The sequence below is a fragment of the Cnephaeus nilssonii genome (genome assembly GCF_951640355.1).
Source record: "Cnephaeus nilssonii genome assembly, chromosome: 4".
Classification (NCBI taxonomy): domain Eukaryota; kingdom Metazoa; phylum Chordata; class Mammalia; order Chiroptera; family Vespertilionidae; genus Cnephaeus; species Cnephaeus nilssonii.
This window is the reverse complement of record NC_137075.1, coordinates 100,098,170-100,120,581: the sequence shown is the minus strand read 5'-3', so window position 1 is coordinate 100,120,581 and position 22,412 is coordinate 100,098,170. Positions and strand designations below refer to the sequence as shown.

At 40.0% G+C, this 22,412-nt stretch overlaps 1 protein-coding gene and 1 pseudogene across 3 annotated transcripts in view; one reads left to right on the top strand and one right to left on the bottom strand.

The window, feature by feature from the left end:
- Nucleotides 1-22,412, bottom strand: part of LOC307097890 (dCTP pyrophosphatase 1-like) — a 447,295-nt pseudogene that overhangs the window by 312,012 nt on the left and 112,871 nt on the right. The window lies entirely within an intron of this gene.
- Nucleotides 1,163-22,412, top strand: part of PPP4R3A (protein phosphatase 4 regulatory subunit 3A) — a 37,320-nt gene continuing 16,070 nt past the window's right edge. The window contains exons 1-6 of one of the 2 annotated variants that reach the window (XM_079768118.1): nt 1,163-2,177; nt 9,305-9,360; nt 12,500-12,598; nt 17,098-17,715; nt 21,729-21,806; nt 21,888-22,004. In XM_079768118.1, the coding sequence (XP_079624244.1) occupies nt 2,036-2,177; nt 9,305-9,360; nt 12,500-12,598; nt 17,098-17,715; nt 21,729-21,806; nt 21,888-22,004 (1,110 nt within the window). In that variant the 5' untranslated portion in view covers nt 1,163-2,035. The remainder of the gene's footprint in view (nt 2,178-9,304; nt 9,361-12,499; nt 12,599-17,097; nt 17,716-21,728; nt 21,807-21,887; nt 22,005-22,412) is intronic. The other variant, XM_079768119.1, reaches the window with a different exon arrangement.

Genomic DNA, 22,412 nt, shown 5'->3' with positions numbered 1-22,412 from the left:
ACATGGGGGCGGCCATCTTGTGTGATGGTCAATTTGATGGAGTGATGATCAATTTGCATATTACCCTCTTATTAGATAGGAGGATTAATATTTTTAAGAGATTGCACTCAATAAAATAATTAAATGTCAGCAGTTTCTTCATACTTTTAAAAAGTGGCTACTATAAGTTTAAAATTACATATATGGCTCACATTTTATTTCTAGTGGACACCCATGATCTAGAGAGCCTGGCAAATGGAAAAAGCCCCTTAAATGGTGATTATTATTTGCAGGAAAGGAATCAGAATGTTTTTTCTTATTAAGATGAACCGTGCTTAACATGTAATTTTACTTTTATTAGTCCCTCAAGTTCTTTTTGCAAAACAGAGGGCTAGAAAATAATTGTCCTGATAAAGGATAATGAAATGAAAGTAGCAGCTGAATTGTAAGGGGAAGTTTCAGACTAGTCACTTCCTGTTTTTTGTTATTTTTTAATCCTCATCCCAGGATATTTTTCCCATTGATTTTTAGAGAAGGGGGAGGGAGGGACTAGAGGAGAGAGACACATCCATCCATTGCCTCCTGCAGGCGCAGGGATCAAGCCTGCAACCCAGGTATGTACCCTTGACCCAAATCGAACACGCGACCCTTACATCCATGGGCCGACACTCTAACCACTGAACACGCCGGCCAGGGCAAGACTAGTCACTTTCTGGGCTTGGTCCCAGGCCCAGAAAATGTCCCAAATTTCTACACTCGCAACACCAGTGAGTGCCCCACACAGCTCCCAAAGCCACGGGCTGTCCTCTCTGCCAAACCCTGTGGCCTTTCCCAGAAGGTTTTCAATTTATTTCCAAAGGAGAACCGCCTCGAGTTCGAGAGGCTCCGGTGTCCCCAAAACTCCGCGCTCCAGGTTCCCAGCCCAGCTGCCAAGGCGGCCCGGAAAAGACAGTCGCAGAAGCGGGCCGCGGTAGCTCGGGCCGGACCGCGAGCCGCACGGGAAGGCGGCGGGCCAACTCAGCGTCCCAGACAACCGAGTTCCCTGAAGGCCGAGAAAACTACTGCAACCGCCCGGCGGGAGGCGGGTCCACGGCCCGGCGGAATCCCCGAGCCGGGTTGATGACGAACACAGGGCGCGACGCACGCACGCGGCGCGACGCACGCACACGCCGCCCCGCGCTCGCACGACGGTGCGTGCAGGGAGCGCGAGGGAGCCCGGCCGTCACCGGCGCGACCAGCGTTTCCCCTCCTCCGTCCCCTGTGCTCCCGCCACCTCCGCGACTCGGCGCCCGCCTCCTGCCTCCGTCCGAGGCCTTCGAGGTAGCGAGGCTCCCGGCCTCGCTCCTGTCTCTTTAAATGGTGGGGTCAGTGGGCCGCCCCTGCAGCTGCTGCCTGGGTGGCCCCGCGCGCCGCTATTGAGGGGCGAACCAAGATGGCGGCGGCTTTGGCTCCGTGAGGAAGACGGAAGAGGCGGCGGCAGCGGCGGAGGAGAGAGGTTTCCGATAGCCTGGGGCGCTCAGCTCCTGGGGGCTCTCGGAGTCTCCCGCGCAGTGGAAGTAGCTGCGGCCGGGGCAGGCGCCTGTCGGCGTGGGACACTTGAAGCGGGAGAGCGGAGCGGAGCCGCCGGCTGCGGTGGCAGGGCCAGGTGTAAGGAAGGAAAACATGGCGGCGGCGGCCTGAGGAGGCGGCGGCGGCGCGGGAAGCGGCTTCGTGGACATCATGGTGGAAGCGGGAGCAGGGCTGTGACCGGCGCCCCCAGTTTGCACCGCGGCCGGGCGGGAGGCTGCGAAGCGCTGCGCGCCCCCCTCAGGACGGCCGGGCTGGCCGGGGCTGGACAATAGCGCCGAGGCCCCGGAGGCGAGGCAAGGCGGGGGCCCACAGCTCTGCCCGGGAGCGGGCCATGCGGGCGGCAGCGCGGCCCCGCGGCGGCCAGTGGCGGCAGTGAAGCCGGGGAGCCCTCCGCTTGCGGGCGTCTTTCCGCCTCGGCTCCCGCCTCCCCGGTCCCTCTTCCTGGGCGACTCCGGCGGGGCCTCTGCCCCGGCCCCTGGGCGGCACGATGACCGACACCAGGCGGCGGGTGAAGGTTTACACGCTCAACGAGGACCGGCAGTGGGACGACCGGGGCACCGGGCATGTGTCGTCCGGCTACGTGGAGCGGCTGAAGGGCATGTCCCTGCTTGTCAGGGCCGAGAGCGACGGTAAGCGACCCCCTAACGCGGCGGGACCCAGGGCCCTGGGCCACCTCCCAGGTCCTTGGGGGCTAGGGGGGCCCTCTTACTACGAGGACGGAGGGGCGCCTGCCGCCTCGGGAGAGGGCGGGCCGCCGGTGCCCCGGCCCCCGGAGCTGCTCGGAGAGCGCTGGAAATGGGTTCTTTCTCCCGGTGCCCGGTGGCACTGGCGGGTACGAGCGGAGCCCGGCAGGTTCGGGCCGTGCTGTGCCGCCTGGGAGTGAGGGGAGGTCGGAGACGGGATTGGGAGTCCGGACTGTGTGGCTCTTTCGCGCTACCGTGACCTTGAGAAAGGCACTGATTAATCGGATCTGCCTCCTTAGTTCACCCATCTGTGAAGCAGGCGAGCAACTCTTTTCGGAGCTGAGAAAGTTCTCCGCTGCTTCCCTCTTGGGGGAACATTTCGCTGTGTTTTTTTTCTTTTTTAAACATTTCTGCTACACCTTCCTGATCCTGTTGCAGGTTGGCTACAACTGGTTCATGGTTCTGGCACCTCTGCACACGGTAGAGAGAAAAAAATGCTTCTTCTTTGCTGTGAGAAAATAGAGTTGGGTTCCCCGGTGTTAATTTTCTTTTTCATTTGTAATGCAAAATTTTGCGTGTAAGTTTCACTGTGTAAAGGTCTTGCAAGTGTGGAATCGTTCGATGCCAGCTTTTTTGGATTGCTTAAAGGTATATTCGTTATTTGGTTCAGTTAACAGGTGGGGGAAAGATGGCAGATAATCTTAAAAACCGTTCGAATCTGCCCTGGTGCGTCTGCTTCAAATATTTGGAAATCGCCCTCAAGGTTCAAAGACCGAGTTGTTAAAAAAATAAATAAACGTTTCACATTTTTAAAGACTCACTCTCTTTTGTGATTGCCAATTCCCTCTGTGGCATACGGTGAATTTCACTTCAAGAAAATGTTCATGTCGGGTAAAACTGTTTTCAAATTGCTTTTTAAAATTTTGTCCCTTTTTATCGAATTTATTGGAGTGACACTATTAACAAAATTATACAGGTTTGGACTCTCCACCCAGAATTCCACTTACATAAAAAAGAAAAACTCACCCTTGTGTAATTGAAGGTTCTAGGAACATTGATTTTCAATTTGAATGGAAAAATGGTAATTTGGAGTATATTGCCAACAGGTTAGCTAGCTTAATATGGCTACCCAATATAACTTAAAACTGGAGAGAAAGTATTTTCTTTTAGTGACATTTAAAGGGTTTTGAATGCTTCGGGTATATTTTTTCTGAGGCCTATTAAAATATATTTGAATGTCAAGTATTAGTGTATGACTATTAACCTCTACATTTGGGGATGCTTGGAACACTTTTTACATAGTAAATTGGAGGGCATGGGCTTTGTAGGTTCAGTTAACTTGAGATGAAAGCATGAGTAGATTTGCCATTAAGTCTCTGAAATCTTATAATGTGAGACAAAATCCTATTTCACATCATGTATTTAGTTGGACTCAAAGTCTTTTCTTTAAAGTGTTTTTAAGCATTAAATCTCAGTGTCATAAATGTCTTCAATGTATGGGGAATCATACTCTTTTAAGGCAATAATACGGGAGTCTCCCCTTCCCCCCTCATTTTTATTTTCACTACTTTAGAAATGGCCCCAAACCTCCTCCCTCCCTTTGGAAGGTTTGGGACCCTGCAATAAGGCTACTTGAATGGCTAAGACAAAATGGGTTTAACTTTTCTCTGATAGGGAAAGAGATGAAATAAGTTAACTGATGTACCCTTGTTAAATTTACATTGTAAAGAAAACTAAATCCAAAGAGTGGGTTTAGAAAACTCTAAATATTTGTGACATGTTGTAAATAATCTTTAATTTGAGTAATCATGTGTTTTTTTCTAACAGGAAAATTGCAAATAGAAATAATCAAATTTTTTTGAGTGCCTACAATGTGCCAAAGACTCTTTATTGGTATCCTCTGGTATAGGACCTATTATTAGCCGTATTTTACAAATAGGAAAACTGAGGTTCAGAGAGGCTTCTTAACAGCTTAGTTAAGAAGCAAGGTCAGTGTTCAAACTGAGTTTGATTGAGATGTCTAGATTATGGCTTGAAACTAGTATCAATTTTATTATCATTAATTGTTCACAGTCTTAAATTCTCATATTATCTACTTGCATTTGCTGCTTTATACTTAGATTTAGACTTATCTCAAAGAAAATGAAAAAAAATTAGCCTAAAGATTTTAAAATTATAGTTTATCTCCAAGCCACACATGGGAGTTTTTGTATTGACTGCTAGTTGGGGTTATCAGTTATTGTGTGCTTTCTTCACGCTCCGTTTAAGATAATTGAGAAGTTTCTTTTTACTGTGATGAACAAAATAGAAAGTATTTGTGATTTTCTATACAATGAGTCATTTACCTTGTTAGAGTAGCTTATACACATCTGAAAATCGGGAATGCAATTTCTGAATGGAAGTACTCTGGCCTCCCAATTACAGGGCACGCTGTCTGGGTGAGTATGCTCTTTCCCCATGAAGCTGAGTGGCTTGGCTAATCTGTAGCCCATTTTGCCTTGGAAAGGATAGATGTCCTAACAAGCCACTGAGCCCATTTTCTCGATTGCATCCTTATTCAGTAGGTTTCTATTGGCAAGAGATGTTGTAGGAACATGTATTTTTCTTTAATAAGATAGTTTACCTCATTTCTCAGGTTTTGTTGTAGCTATATACCTGCGATGTTCATCTTCCAATAAAGATTACTTAGTATTTTTCTTTCAGCTTATGCTGTGTACCTGTTAACTTGGCTGAAGTGTGGATAATGTCATCTCTTACTTGCTCTATCACTTTATGTTCTAAATTCTTTTCTCCATTATGGTCTTTACCACCTCCACCTGCCAATTTTAGAATCAGTAAGAAATTGGAATTTCTCTACACACGGTATTTTTTTGAACATGAAATAGTGTTCACGCACTTTACTCTGGTTTACTTGCCAAGCATCATTGCTAATGTTCTTATATTTGTTTTTTACCTTAAGTTTTATAAAGTATTTTTTACATTTTAGAATAGTTTTATCTATTATCTGACTTGACTGTTTCAGAGTTAAGGTTAAATCCTCACTGTTATAATGAGGCATGAAGAAAATGAGACACGGGGAAATGTTTTGGTCAAGGTTAAATCCTCACTGTTATAATGAGGCATGAAGAAAATGAGACACGGGGAAATGTTTGGTCAAGCTGACGGTAAACACTGGAATTCTGTGCTTCTGCCTCTGGTAGAACTTGGTTGCCTCTACTCCTGCTATAATTAGAAAAGGAAGTCTGAACACTTTGGGGTGGAAAGTCTGTCTTGTTTTGGCTGCTATGGTGAGAGAAATGAACAGAGAAAGCATCAGCTTTTTTTTTTTTTTTTTAAATTCTCACCATAGTAGTGAAGATATTTTCCCAGTGGTATGCAGAGAGAGTGGAAGGAGGGGGAAGGAAAAGAGAGAAATACCTAAGTGACAGAGACACATCAATTGGTTGCCTCCCACACGTGCCTAGAGGTGGGAGGGCAGGGATCTGACTTGCAACTGAATGGGACCTGAGACCCTCCCAGTGCACAGGCTGATGCTCTAACCACTGAGCACGCCAGTCAGGGTGGCATCAGCATTTTTCATTGCTGTTGGTATAAATCTTGCATTCAGGAAGCATTTCAGATTTAGCTACCAAGAAGAGCTTAGTATCAGTACAAAGAGAAATAGTTCATTTGAAGAGTTGATTTAAATACTTTTTTCTTGTTGTAGAAAATTAATAGGCTTTAGGGTAACCAAACTCTTATTTATCATCTGTTGCAGGTGATAACAAAGTTAAGGGGCGTTAACTACATTAGATATAGTTGATGGGGCTAGAGTGTAGTGAAGACTTGACATAGCTGTGGCCCCATTTAATGTAATGCTACCGATTTTTTTTTTCCCCTAAACCTTCATTTCAGTTTTTATATATCATTTGTAATTTGGTGGACCACAAAATCAGGAGAGAGGGACTTGGAACACAGACCTGCTAGAGGTATAAAGCATTCACTAGTCTCCTATCCAGATGAGATTTGGACTTCCATTAACTCGTTTTTGGTGGTGTTTTTTCCTACCAATGGAGCATTGTACCTGAGCCCCTGCTTTAAGCTTTGAGCATTGATAAGAACTATATACTGGAGAAGCCTAGAGGCTTAACTGCTTACTCAGGAGTGACAGAGCTGGAGCTGTTCATTCTGAAATCCTTAAGTGTTTATCCAAATCAAAAGTAAGGACGAGACCTAAGCTTCTTAACCCAAACCAGATAATCCCACCTGTCTGAATCTGATTGGTTATTGGTTGATATTAAAAATAGAACCACAGAAGTTATAGAGACTCTATAATATCTCAGTTCTCCAATAGAAGGAAATAACTTCTAAATAAATGAATTTTCTAGCTCAATAAAACTGTATACCAGAGATTAAAACTCTTAACAGTTTTCGTGTAATGTTTCTTAAATATATGCTTGAATGTTTTTCTTAAGCAGTGTAATGAGCCTGTTGGTTAACCTTTCATTTGTAATGTGTTTCTGGATCATCATTTTCAATACTAATTTTTCTACTATATTCACCAGTACAGTGATGCCAGTGACATGATATTCTGTTCATGCCCTAAAAAAAACAAGAGTGCTAATTATATACTAGATACTAGGATAGGCATTTTAATATAAATGTTCAGTTATTACAGCATCCCTATGAGGTATTATTTTTTCCAACCATAAGTCTTGGTGTATTGAATTTTTTAAAAATCCTCATCCAGGGATATGTTTTTATTGATTTTAGAGAGAGAAGAAAAGAGAGAGAAACATCGATTAGTTGCCTCCCATATGAACCTGAAGCCTTTTGGTGTATAGGATGATGCTCCAGCCAACTGAGCCACACACGGCCAGGGTGTATTGGTTCTTTGATTGGATAGTTGTGGTCTTTTCCTGCACCCAGCAAGAAATAATGTAAAATCTTTTCATTTTAAAATTTTTACACGAGTGTATGAATATGTTTGTTAGACTAGGAATCAAACAAGCTGCCTGCCGGCTGTATCCAGGCTAATTTTATTTATTTATTTATTTTTTTAATTTCTTTATTGATTAAGGTATCACATATTTTTTGGAATGATAATTTGGTCTGCACTACCAACTACCTTCACCCCACTCCTGGGAAGTGCTTGTTTTGATGAGGTTTATTGGGGCTTGGCAACAGGATACAAAAAGAAAAAAAAGCTCTCACATTTCATTTTATAGGAGGAACCAAGGTATCCTCAAGCAGGGAGGAAACGTTTTTAATTATTTATACTCAAGTTGTACTATTTTTTGTCAGTTTTTCTTGCTGTCAATGTATGACTGCTTTGACCCATAGTTGTCATGGTGTTCTGAGTGGCATTTCCCCTCTACTACCATTGTTCCCCATTTCCTGAGTGTTGTATAGACCTCCTTTTTGTCAGTATATTTGGTGCATCTCTTTGTGTCAGGATACACAGATCTATCATCTAAAAGTAGAATAATCCACTATATGTTAATTCACACAGTACATTGTTTGTGGCACTTCTCAAAATTTTTCCTCAGGGTACCTTTATACACTTAAAATTGAGGACCCCCAAAAGCTTTTGTTTATGTAGATTGTATCTATTGATATTTACCATATTAGAAATTAAAACTAAGACTTTCAAGGGCTTTTCTAAAAAATTTTAATGAAAAAGAGTGTCATTATTTTATATTTTTACAAGTCTCTTTAATGCCTGGCTTAAATTTTTTTAAAGGAGGATTCTCCTCTGCATTTAGCCTGTTAACAATATCACAGTATGGACACTAAGAAAAATAAGGATAGAAAATTCAAATCACCTTTTAGTAATATGAATATAATTTTGATTTTCCAGACCCCTTAAGATTCCCCCACTTTGAGAACATTTGGCATAGAGATTGTTTCTAGTTTTTTATCGTTAGAAACACTGCCAGTGACATCTTTTCTTTCTTTTTTCTTTTTTTAAATGTTTTTATTGATTTCAGAGAGAAAGGGAGAGGGAAAGAGAGAGAGAAATATCAGTGATGAGAGAGGATCAAGGATCCGCCGCCTCCTGCACATTCCCCACTGGAGATCAAGCCCACAACCAGGCAGCTGCTCTACCAGGAATTAAACCGTGACCTCCTGGTTCATGGGTCGATGCTCAACCACTGACCCACACCAGCCAGAGCAAAAGTTTTTAATTTTGATCATTTTTTTTCTTTCGGTTAGGTTGAGCTTTTGTGCAATTTCACTTTTAAAGAAGCATTGCTTATTTAGTTGTCTTAGGTCTATGACACTAGACCTCTTGCATCTTCTGAAATGTTATAATCTAGTTGGTTTGGTCATTCTACTGTCTTACTTATGTAGTTTTCTAAGATGAATTTTTTTTTTTTAGGACTTGATATATTTCAAAATAGGTTTTTTGGGGATGTATTTTCTCATAGAAACCATGTTTTAAGTGTAATTATATGTCATGATTCATCTTTAAAAAAGTAAGTTTGTTCCATAATATACCTAACATACTCTGATTTCTTTGGGAAATAATAGAATACAATTTTTGTCCTGGTAGTTAAAACAGTACAATAATATTTACAAAGTTAGTTGAAGACTTTTGATAAGCGCCCTTTTCTCAACTGTCTAGTCACTATTTGGGATGGGTAAAGCAGCTGTTAAGTGTTATATGAGAAGAAATGAAAGCTTTGGGTGAGAGACAGGTGCAGAGAAACCTGCTTCTTCTCAAGCATTTTGGGCCAGAACCTGTCTTTAGATTAGTGCATTGGGGGTTAAACAAACTGGTTGATGAGGGAAAAGAAGTTTAGATTTAAAATTTGCTTTTTGTCACAAAGCAGTTATTTTTTAAATATCAAGAGTCTTATGATATTGCTGATGGGAGAGTGGGGGAATCAGAGGTATGCAGATTAGCTTTAAGTGAGAAATAAATTATTTGAAGATGGAGAAGTGTGGTAATTCCTGTAATAAGACATTTCCTTAGCTGAAATTGTATGTGTATCAGATGTTCAGAAAAGGAAATACGTGTGTATGTAAGGAATATATAGTTTTGCTGCTTTGCAGTTACATAATGGAATATCTTTTCTTTTGTTTCCTAGGTTCTCTACTTTTAGAATCCAAAATAAATCCTAACACTGCATACCAGAAACAACAGGTAAAAATTTGAATACGTGTTTCATTTTGCATATTATCCTCTCATTTGGTTATTGAATGAAAATTTACCCTCTGATTTCTTACAATGAAAAATTAAGAACAGATTACAACATACTTTGCCAGTCTAATTCTAAAATACAATTTCTATCCATTTTTAGCGTATGAAACAATCATTATAAATTTAAAAAAAACTTGATTTGTATTAAGCCAAGTTTATGTTCCAGATAGTCTAGCAGCTGAGCCTTGATTCTCAAAAGTTAAAATTACTCAGTTTTATTTTTTCTGCCCAAAGTGTAAAAAAAAAAAGTGGCAACGGATGTAATCATCAGCCATTAACACAAGTCCTTCACTGTTGTAGATGCTAGTGCAGAAGAAATATTTGTATCCCTCTACAGCAACTCAGTGTAGATAAGAATTTGATTTCTTCATTTTAAAATATTTATTGATTTGAGAAAGAGAGAGGAAAAGAAACATTGATTTGCTGTTCCATTTAGTTAAGCATTCATTGGTTGATCTTGTATGTGCCCTGGCCAGGGTTCAAACCTCTAACCTTGGCATATTGGGACGATGCTCTAACTAACTGGGCTACTGAGATTCTGGCCAGGGCAAGAATCTGATTTCTTACATAGCCTGAAGAGGACCTTATACTGATGCTACAGTTTTTAACCCTTTGTACTCGCTTTTTTCTCGATTCCTTTATTCTACTTGGGATTTAATTTTTTAAATACCCCAGATTTTACAAAGCGCTGCAGTAGAATAAAAAACTGGAGTTTCTTTTCATACAAACTTATTTATTTGGATTTTTTATATTTTAAGTTATTGATACATTCAAAGAGTAATTTGCACTCGACATCCGAGTGCAAAAGGTTAAGGCAGCTTTCAATTTGAGTATATTCTTTCTTGTATCTCCTGATATGTAAGAGATACCTGGAAGTAAATCTTTCCCTCACTTAGTACTACTAGCACTATCGTCAAATGGTATCCTCCTCCTTCCTATATAATAAAGAGGTAATATGCAAATTAACCCTCATGCCCTCACAAGATGGCTGCCTACAACCAGGCTGGCAGGGGGGGTTAGTGAGGGATGACCAAACAACTGAACAAGCCGGCTGCGTGGGTCAACCAGGCTGGCGGCGGGGGCGGGGGGGGGGGGTAGGGGGGTCATGAGGGGCAGCCAGGCCAGCACAGGGGGCAGTTAGGGGCGATCAGGCCAGCACGCAAAGGCAGTGAGGGGCGATCTGGCTGGCGGGGGGTGTGGAACAGATTGTCTGCCTGGGATCTATGATCTCTAAAAGTTCTTGAAGTTTGTAAAGAGGGGAATTTGAACTCTTTTTAAAAATTCTGAATAAGATTATGGATTTCCACTCCAGTTAAACCTCAGTTTTCAAACATCTCCCACCTTGAGCAATTCGGTTTTCAGCCGTTTTTGTGGGTTTTTTTGTTGTTGTTGTTGTTTTTTTTTTTTTTTTTTTGCTTTTGTTGCTGATTATTAAATACATACAGTAAGTCACCATGGGTCTGAAGAATCTTAGGTTAGTGATAGGAGCAAAATGAAAAGGAAAGTTGTAAGAACAGTGCTAGAACTTAAGATATGTACTGTATATAAGAAAGGTTAAGATGGAATCATTTGGGGGTCTGGAGCAGATTAATTCAATTTACATTATTTCTAATGGAGAAAAATTATTCAGTTTTCAAACAAATCGCTTCTTGAACTGCCTTCCAGACCAATTAAGTTCGAAAACTGAGGGTCTACTGTATTAGTAACGCTGCACAGCCTGATCAAATGTACACTTCTGGCTAATATCACTTTAGTTCAGTGAGAGAGAATATTGGTCTTATGATGGACAGTTATATACTTGACTGAACAGAGTTAATATGCAAGTTTAGCAGACAAATTTTTAAACATGGGATCCATTTATGTACAGTAAGAAGTGTCTGATGATGAGAAGTATTAGAAACTGGCACAGTGTTAATAGAAGTCCTTTAAGGTACCTTAAAGATAATCTAATCATGTTTCCTCCTCAGTACAGGAACTTTTAGTACCCTTAATACCGTGGTCGGCAAACTGCGGTTCATGAGCCACATGCGGTTCTTTGGCCCCTTGAGTGTGGCTCTTCCACTAAATACCACAGCCTGGGCGAGTCTATTTTGAAGAAGTGGCGTTGGAAGAAGTTTAAGTTTAAAAAATTTGGCTCTCAAAAGAAATTTCAATCGTTGTACTGTTGATATTTGGCTCTGTTGACTAATGAGTTTGCTGACCACTGCCCTAATAGATGCTTAGCCAGCCTCTGATTGGCTCTTTTCAGTTTCTTATCAGTGGGATTTAAATGTAACTCTCCCTAGTGTCCTTCAGCATCTCATAGACTCTTTCAATTAGAGGACCCTTTTTTTGAAATGGTTGATTGCTGTGAAACACTGTGCATGTTTATTTAGTAAGTTTGAAAAGATACCTAGACCCTATAAATATTCTTATTATACCATGTGTATTGTAGAACACACGTTATTTGTATTACAGGGAATATAAAATGGTCTCTGTGTTTTAAGTGTAGTGTCTTGCTGAGATTATATCTTAATAAAAACTGTTTATTAAACTTACTGTTAAAAAAAAAGAATAAGTGTAAAGTGGTGGTAGGAGCTTGCTTCTTGAACCACAACACTGGTGCTTGTTTAAAAAAATCTGTCTAGATAAATACTCACATACTACGCATTTAGCCAATACTTCATGGGCCCCAGGTAAAGAACACTTGATGTTGACAACAGGAGGAGGAGCTAGGTTTATCAATCCCATCCTCATAATATGCCCCAGTTATTAAATACTCAGACTTTTCTTTGAGCCTAAATTGTAACAATGTGCAAGCATAGGATACAATATTCACTTTGTATGTTTTAATACATTTATTGTATGCTCATTTTGTCATGCTTTTCATATATTGATTAAATTTCTAAAGGAAAACAGTTTTCATTTTATAGATTAGATAAAGTGAAGTGTAAAAAGGCATAGTTAATTACTGATACCTGTGTTGCAAAAAGTAAAAATGAGTACTATTCTCAATTCTTTGTTGTTTTCTTAATTTGCTTTATACTTTGAAGTAGCATGTGGTAATGTATGTTAATAATTCAGACTTTTTTTTTCTTTCAAGGATACTTTGATTGTGTGGTCGGAAGCTGAAAATTATGATTTGGCTCTTAGCTTTCAAGAAAAAGCTGGATGTGATGAAATTTGGGAGAAAATATGTCAGGTAATTTTAAAAACTAGAAAACCAACATACTCTTTAAGTATTTTGTGGGTTTTTTTTTTTTTTTTTTTTTTTTTTGCTATGCTTTCAGCTAATGCCCAAGATTTTAAATAAATCCTACACACAAGCATTTCATATAGATCTCTTATATGTACTGTTTTCTGTAAAAAGCTTGAATTATAGAAAAGTTTAGTTTCTTGACACTAGACATCCAGCCCAGACCTTTGCTATATGCCAGAGTTTTCTTTTTATTTATTTTTTTATATTTTATTATATATATTTTTTTACTGATTTGAGAGAGAGAAATTGATTTGTTGTTCCACTTATTTATGCATTCATTGGTTGTTCCACTTATTTATGCATTCATTGGTTGATTCTGGTATGTGCCCTGACCAGGGATCGAACCCACACTCTTGGTGTATTAGGATGAAGCTCTAGCCAACTGAGCTACCCAGCCAGGGCTGGATGCCAGTTTTCTATTCAGCTGCCTTTGAGAGCTCACCCATTAGTGCTCATTTGCATCTCAGGTTTAATAATCCAAAACCAAACATAATCTCACTTAGATCTGTTCATTCTCCTTTATCCCTCATTTCATATGAGTAAATGCCATCCAGTTGCTGAAACCAGAAACTTGAGGGTTGTGTTTATCCTTCCTTCACCTCTTATATTAATTCAGTTGCTCAATTCTAAATCTTAAATCCATTCACTTATCTTCGTTTTCACTATCGAAGTTTACTAAGCCACCATCATTTTGCTGATTTATTTGCTTTCATCTTGACTGGTCTTTTCAAATCTATTAACGTAGCAAGAGTGGTCTTTTTAAAAATGCATATCACTCTTTGTTCAGTAACCTTTGTGGCTCTTCACTATTTCTCCAACTTCATCTTGTGTGTTCTAGTTGATTCTGAATTTTCCTAGTGACTTTAGTACCTCAGTCTATAATCTCCATAATCTTTTGTGAATGCATTTTATGTGCTCCAATGGTTTAAGTTACTGGCTCTTGTTATGGACTCATTTAGATCATTGCATCTTAAGGATAGTTTCTCTATCTCTAAAATTTATTTTAGATGGAGAATAATCTTTAGCAGGTTCTTTAATTCAGTGGTTGTCGAGGTTTAGTCCTCAGACCGGCAGCATGAGCATGGCTTCTTTTAAAAATGTTTTTATTGATTTTTAGGTAGGATGGGAGAGGGGAAGAGATAGAAACATCAATGATGAAAGAATCATTGATCAAAGAATCATTGATTGGCTGTCTCCTGCATACTGGGGATCGAGCTCACAACTTCCCTTACTGGAGATTGAGCTCACAACCCAGGCATGTGTCCTGACTGGAAATCGAACCAGTGACCACCTGGTGCATGGGATGATGCTCAATCCACTGAGCCACGCCGGCCTGGTAGAGCATGGCTTTTATAAGAACTTTAGGTCAGATTTTCTCTGTAAAGGGCGAAAACTAAATATTTTAAACTTTCTGGGGCACACAGTTTAACAGCTATTCAACTATGCTGTTTTAGTGCAAAAATTGCCATAGATAACACTTAAATAAATGGGAGTGGTTCTCTTCATGTAAAATTTATTTACCGAAACAGGTGGTAGGCCAAGTTTGGCTATAGTTCGTCAACCCTTGCTTTGAGCAATTTTTTTGCACTGTGAAATTTGAGAGCCACTGCCTTACTAGAAGCTACAGTGTCCTTGAGACACAGTTTTTCCTTAGTTTATAGAATTTTTTCTGCCATGTATTCTACTCAGCTGTGTTTTTCAGAAATTAACCTACCTGTCAAGCTGTCCTTTCCTTCTAAGAGACTAGCATCTAAATGTCTCCTTTGTTTTCTGTCCCATACATTATTTTTATAGTATATTCCTCAAGATTTTGTCCATGGAGTTCTCTAAAAAAGGTGAAATAAATGAGCTCGGGTATGCTAAAATTATTAGCACCCATTCAGACAAGTTTTGTTCTCCTTCACCTTTCTGAGTTGAGCAGTCACACATTGGGCATAATCTTCTATTAGGCCAATATTTAACTCAGACCTGCACTCAATCTGTTATCATGCCTGGCTCTCCTTTAATATAATTGTCTAGTTTTTACTGTACTTTTCCTTAGTCTGTATTACCATAAATTTTTAGTCATCTTCATTTGGGGCACAGCTAATATAGTACTTGTATGCTTTCCTAGGAATCACTGGCTTTTCTGATCTCCAACTGTTACATAGTGTGTGTTCAGTATTTTCTTTCTCAGTCACTCTTTTATGATCCTGTTTATACTTTTCATATTTCTGGATCCTGATGTATACTAGGGAACTCATTATATTTTGTTCTCACTGAAATCTTACATGTTTCTCAAGTTCTCACCACTTTTTGATCTAGAAACCATTTTCTAGTATACTTTTTGATAGCAGTTATGTCTGGGTACATCTCTTTTCCCTTTTTATATTTTTCATGACCTTCACATTCTCATTATCTTCATATTTGTCCAGACTGACTTATAAAATTTATACTTTCTCTTAATGAAAGCTCTTTGCTAGCTTATACCTTTTGTTTTCATTCTTCCATTGTTCTGAAAGTAAGACTGAAACATATTTGTCAAATTGTACAATTCCATCTTAATTCCCTGAGTAGAGCAGATTCCAAGAGTATCTTAAGTACAGACCCTTTTCATTCATTACCTTAATTGTTATATTTGCAAATTAGCTCAAGAATATAGCATTTTCATTACAATAAAGGCTCTTGTTCCTTTTCTTTTCCTTTTTTAAAATATAATGCTACCATTTTTTTATAGGTAAAACCATGGCTTGAAAATTAGGAATCTAAAGCTATAATGAGAACTTATGTAATTAACAAATCCAGAGCTAAACTTGAGATCATGCCAGGTACAAGCTATAAATGTGCCTAGCCTGTGAGTGGTGCTGCCCACTGGGTTAAGGTCAAGATGATATCACCTTACAGCATAATTCAAGACATATTCCAGGCCTCCTTCGGTTCTAATATTCGTCAACAATAGCCTTTTTGTTTTTGTTTTTACATTTTTATTGATTTTTTAAAAAGAGGGGTGAAAGGAGAGAGACAGACAGTTGATTTGTTGTTTCACTTATTTGTGCATTTATTGGTTGCTTGTATATGTCCTGATCAGGGATTGAACCTGCAACCTTGATTTATTAGGATGACACTCTAACCAACTAAGCTTATCTGACCAGGGCACCATCTCTTAACTATGCTTAGTTAGCAATTTCAGTTTCTTGGCCATTTCATGTAAGGCCTAATTTTTCCATGCTTTCACTATTCATTTTGGCCTATTGGGCTGCTCTAATGGCAGTTTTGCCAAGAGAGCAAAATGGTTTTGTTTCAATATATGTTTTTGACCTTTTGTAAAAATTATCTTTCTCCTTAAAATGTATTCAGCTGTGAAGACTTAAGTTACCTTTTTATAATTAAAGCCCCTACACTGACAAAGTTGGGGTTTTATGACAAAATGTAGGACTTCTTCTGGTGGACCATGAAAGCTACAGGTTTGTGTATGTAGACAGGAAAACTCTTCTGTGGTTTGGTTACTTAACTTTTAGTAGATATTCTTGGGGATAGCCGATTGTGTGGTTCCATTTTTGTATGGGTACACTTGTTTCCCACTTGGTTTTCTTAATCATATTTTTGGGCTATCAACCAATGTGTACAGCAAATCAATGACCCACTTTGGTTCAAAGCCATTTTGTATATGCCCTTTGGCCCTTGATTTCTATAATTGACATTAAGTGTTTTCTTTGTTGCTTACAATTATACATATTGTCCTTGGTCTCAGCATTATGATATTAGTTTGAATTTAACTCAAAGTTTAACTTTGAGGAGTTTTGTGACTAGCCTGGAAGCACAGTTCTATGAATGTTCCTGAGACTTACCCTGGTCTGTTGGAAAAGAGGGCGATGGGTATAAGATGTGAGTGTGTGTTTCAGTATCAGGCCTCTACATTGAGGGTCTAAAGGTAGGGTCTACAGGGCACTCTTTGTTCACAGGTAGGTTCGCATATCCTAGAATGTTTCTGTTACTGGTAAACCTTGCACTTATGAGGAATCTCATTCCATATTTTAAAATAGAAAGTATATATTATTTGTAGAAATGTAACAGGAAAGTAGGCAGTTGGGTCAGGCTTGAAGGAGTCTTAAACTTGAAAATTATCGTTACAGTTTTCTTTTTTTTAATGTTTTTATTGATTCTAGAGAGAGGAGGGGAGAGGGAGAGATAGAAACATTGATGAGAGAGAAGCATTGATTGGCTGCCTCTTGCACACACAGCTCCCCCCCTCTCCGGCCCCCCCAATCAAACTCACAACCCGGGCACGTGTCCTGACTGGGACTCGAACCAGTGACCTCCTGATTCATGGATCGATGCTCAGCCAGTGGGCCACACTGGCTGGGCTCATTATAGTTTTCTTAGAACATCTCTTGTATTGATGTAAGAATATCATTTCACTTTGCTTGATTATATTGTCAGCTATCATAAATCTGATTTAATAGGTTCAAGGAAAGGACCCTTCAGTGGACATCACTCAGGACCTTGTAGATGAATCTGAAGAGGAGCGTTTCGATGATATGTCATCGCCAGGTTTAGAATTGCCATCTTGTGAATTAAGTCGTCTTGAGGAAATTGCAGAACTTGTGGCATCATCTTTACCTTCCCCCCTGCGTCGTGAAAAACTTGCACTAGCACTGGAAAATGAGGGTTATATTAAAAAGCTCTTGGAGCTTTTTCATGTATGTGAGGATTTGGAAAATATTGAAGGACTGCACCACTTGTATGAAATTATCAAAGGCATCTTCCTCTTGAATCGAACTGCTCTTTTCGAAGTTATGTTCTCTGAGGAATGTATAATGGATGTTATTGGATGCTTAGAATATGATCCTGCTTTATCACAACCACGAAAACACAGGGAGTTTCTAACAAAAACAGCCAAGTTTAAAGAAGTGATTCCCATATCAGATCCTGAGCTGAAACAAAAAATTCATCAGACATACAGAGTCCAGTATATACAAGATATGGTTCTACCTACCCCTTCAGTCTTTGAAGAAAATATGTTATCAACACTTCACTCCTTCATCTTTTTCAATAAGGTAGAAATTGTTGGTATGTTGCAGGTGAGTTTGATCATTTTTTTTCCTACTTAAAACAATACCCATTGGATCAATACCATTTAAACTTTTGTCTTCAGCAGAAATAATTTCGTGTTCCCTTTAAATAAGTTTTCTTTTTACAGTATGCCCAGTCTCAAGTCTGGTGTTTTAGAGTGCTTATATCGGAATGGCTTAGGCTGCAATTTTCTGGATTCTGCACAAAATACCATTCAAAATCTCTGTGAGCTGGCCAGTAGTCTGCATTTGTAACACTCCTGAAACCAAAAAATCTTTTAATATCATATCCCATAGCATGTGAATTAGTCTATTCTAACTGCATAGTGGAAAGGTTTGTGAGTTGCATACTTCCCGTTTTTTGTTTCTTTGATGCCCATGATATTATAAGAATAACAGATAGGTGATATGACTTGAAAGATATATCTTACCTGAGATCTACAAACAAAATAATTATTTGAAACCTGAATTTGTTATATAAAAGAGGCAAATAAATATCAGTAGAAGCTACTTGTTGGTAGCATATGTTATAAATAAGGTAGCGAATTTAATTTTCATAAAGTGTATCTTTTTAGACAATTGCTGTATTTTCAGTGTCTTTGGCCTTTGTCACCCTTTAAAAAAAGTGACTTCAAATAGAAGTCAATTTTACCAAAACTACTTTCCTGGAACTAGTAATAATTCCAGTTCATGTTGACTAATTTGACATGTTTTCCATTCATTTAAGATGGACACAAATAATATAGGCAATACAGTTCAGTAAGTATACTAGTAATCTTCTATACAGAGTATTATAATTGACAATGGAGGAGGAAGAAGGGTTTTGGTACCAATTTCCATGTGTTCTTTGATATGAAACTAGTTTTTGCTAGCTACCTAGTAGAGCCTGTGTTCTGGTCCAGTTTTGATTCCTGGTTTCCTAGGATAGTACTGAGTGCTATGGGTCTTTTTCTTTAGCTCCACGTGGTTCTTATCTTGCTATGCAGTGATTTGTCACTTCTGTGTTTTCTTGGTCTTTATACCTATAAAATGACAGTTTTACTTATTAAGTATGAATAATTGCAGGTTGTTAATGCTTCTTTGAAGAAGGGAGAATTTTACAAATTTTTGACAAGGAGTGATAGAGGTATAATTTAAAGCAGGTTTTTACCCACCTTAAATACATAATCATATCTCTTACCATTCACTACTCTACTTAACACTATTAAACGTTCTTATTCTTTTTACTTCTATACCGCAAATGCAGCAGTTCAGAGAATCTTTTTTAATTATTTGATTGCCTTTTGGTGGAATACATTATATCTGGGATACATCTTGAAATTGGATGCCATTTTAGGTATGGCCTATTTGTACTTTGTAGTAAAAGTAAAGGTGGGAGTAACCAAACTACTTCAGTATCATAAAATGTTTCTTGAGCACTTAGAACAGGGAATATGGAGGTTATAATCTAGTGGGATATTATGTGTATACATATACATATATATGTAGGTATCTTACCTAATAATAAACAAACATGTAAATTGATCGTACCTCCACTACGCCACCAGCCAATCAGGAGTGATATGCAAATCAACCCAACAAGGATGGCAGTTAATTTGCATACGCAGGCACTGAGTGACAGGGGGGCGGGATGCTTCTGCCCCACCCCCGGTCTCAGGGCCTCTGGGCAGCGTGGGAAGGCGGGGCCTGAGCGGAAAGGGGCTGGGCTGGAGTGGAAAGGCGGTACCAGTAGCCAGGGAAAGGAAAGCCCATTCTAGCATGAATCTTTGTGCATCGGGCTTCTAATCCTAATATATAAAAACCCTGTGTCATAAAGATCAGTAACGACCAGAGGCTGACCAAGTGCTAGCCCCACCCCCAAGTAAGTGGTAAGGGGCAATCAGGCAGGCAGGCAGAGGGGTTAGGGGTGATCAGGTAGGCAGATGGCCCCTTGCCGGGCTGGCCCCGCCCCAAGCAAGCAGTTAGGGGCAAGCAGGCAGGCAGGCAGAGTGATTAGGGGGTGAGCAAGTAGGCAGACCAGCGATTAGGGGTTGCGAATGTGATCCCCCACGTCCCGCGTGGTTCAGGGTTTGGCTTCTGTAGGAGGCCGCACAAATGAAAGAGACTAGACAAGAAAATATTAATTTGGAAATATTGAGGGCCAGGCGGGAGCCCAGCTCAAGAGGAAGGACTCTACTTTGCACTGGCCTTGCTATCCCTTTTATTCAGGTTTGGGATCCACCCATAGCCCTTAGGCAGGCAATTTCCAGTAATAGCTTGATGATAGCCCATCAACAAGGATTTACATAAAGACTAAAAGGTGGAAGTTGCTTCAGCTCCCTTTGTCTGGACTAAACAGTGGGTGCATGGCTCTGCTTGTCCACCTCTTTCTGCTAGTGAAGGCAATGGGCAGCTTCCAACAAGGGGTGATTGGGTAGGTAGGCGAACGGTGAGGGGCGATTGATCGGGTAGGCAGACTGCCCCCTTGCAGGGCTGGCCCTGCCCTCCAGCAAAGAAAGCGGGAGGCCCAGGCCAGCTAAGCCATTGCACCCCAGCCTGTCACCTGCAGAGGGAGGCCACCGGTGGCGGGGAGGGGGGGGGGGTGGTAAGCAGTGGTAGCAACAGGGGTGGGGCCAGCTGCCTGCAGCCCGGGGAGAAAAGCCCTGATCTCAGGCCTGGCCTAGGGACCCTACTCAAGGGGTCCCAGATTGTGAAGAGGGTGCAGGCCGGGCTGAGGGGACCCCCAACTCCACCCCCTCTCTCCCCCCTCCTCCCCCGAGTGCACAAATTTTCATGCACCAGGCCTCTAGGGTGTGTGTGTGGGTGTGTGTGTGTGTGTGTGTGTGTGTGTGTGTGTGTGTGTGTGTATGTGTATGTATATATATATATATATATATATATATATATATATATATATATACACATATATTTAGACTTAGGCATGTCTGTGTGGCTGAAATAATGTTGAATTTACTTGTAGCCTAAGGTAGTATGGAATTAAAATAAAACAAAAATCTTTAAAATAGTGATGGAAAAAAATTAAACAGGCAATCAAGAAGGCTTTACTACCTGCTGTGATTAGGCTTTGGGTATATTTCTCAATCTCTCTCAATTATAAAATAAGGAGGCAAGATAATACCTGAGGTTCTTTCTAAGTTCTTACCCTATGAGAATGTATTTTGAATCCTTTTCAAAATTTAATGTATATTAAATTGTGTATATGGCATATTAAATTGTGTATATCTTCAAATAATAGATGTTTCTTTAAAAGCTCTTAATTTAGCCTTTTAAAAAATTGAGTCATTTCTGTGTCTTTAAACATCAAGGAAGCTTTATTTTCATTTTAATCTTTGAGAGGTTGTAGAACCTTAATTTCTAAAGTTAAAATTATGAAACCTTAAAGCCAGGGTGTATAAATATTACCCATACCTGCTTTTGTAAATAAAGTTTTATTTGAACACAGCACACTCATTTACATACTGTGTATGGCTGCTTCCTACTAACACAACAGAGTTGAGTAGTTGTGGCAGAGACCATGTGGCCTGAAAAGTGTAAAATATTTAAAATGTGGCCCTTAAGCCCTAACCGGTTTGGCTCTGGATAGAGCGTCGGCCTGCAGACTGAAGGGTCCCAGGTTCGATTCTGGTCAAGGGCATGTACCTTGGTTGCGGGCACATCCCCAGTCTGGGGTGTGCAGGAGGCAGCTGATTGATGTTTCTAACTCTCTATCCCTCTCCCTTCCTCTCTTTAAAAAAAATCAAAATATTTTATAAATAAATAAATAAATAAATAAATAAAATGTGGCCCTTAAATAGACTTAGGAAATAGAGTGCTGCCAAAATAATAAAGAACAGTCTTTCTGTATAAATCTCCAATTTATCCTTTAATAGTTTGGTTTTTCTTTCTCTCTTAAAAAATAGCATCACCAATACCTTCTTTCCTTTTTGCAGTTATTACAACTTGTATCTTTTATTATAGCATCTTGAATTTTTTTTATTACATTCTTACCATTAAGTAGAATAATTTATCCTTTGATTTCACAGGAAGATGAAAAATTTCTGACAGATTTATTTGCACAACTAACAGATGAAGCAACAGATGAGGAAAAAAGACAGGAATTGGTAAGAACTTTGATATTTTGGAGAACATGAAACTAAAACAACTGATCTTTTTTATTCACTGATCCTTTTTCCTAATTTCAGGTTAACTTTTTAAAAGAATTTTGTGCGTTTTCCCAAACGCTACAACCTCAAAACAGAGATGCTTTTTTCAAGACTTTGTCAAACATGGGCATATTACCAGCTTTAGAAGTCATCCTTGTAAGTCTGTTTCTCCTTATATTTAATTACTATTATGTGTTTAATCCACAGAGATAATATATATGTAACATGCAAGTATTTGATTATAGTTAATATTTAATATTAGCTGTGTATTACACAGTATCCTATATAATAAAAGCCTAACATGCAAATTGTCCCCTCTGGTGGTGGTTTGACTGCTCACTATGATGTGCGCTAACCACCAGGGGACGGCATGGAACATGGTGGGCGTTGGCAACTCGGCTCTGGCAGCAGGCATTCAGGTGCTAGGTGCCCACGAGGAGCCCACCCTGCACCCATGCGGCCTCTTCCAGGTGAGCCGAGCTGTAGCCACTGGGACCACAGGGCCTGGTCGGGCTCCCTATGGGTTTGCGCAGGAGCCGGTCTTCCAGGCCAGACGGCTTCCAT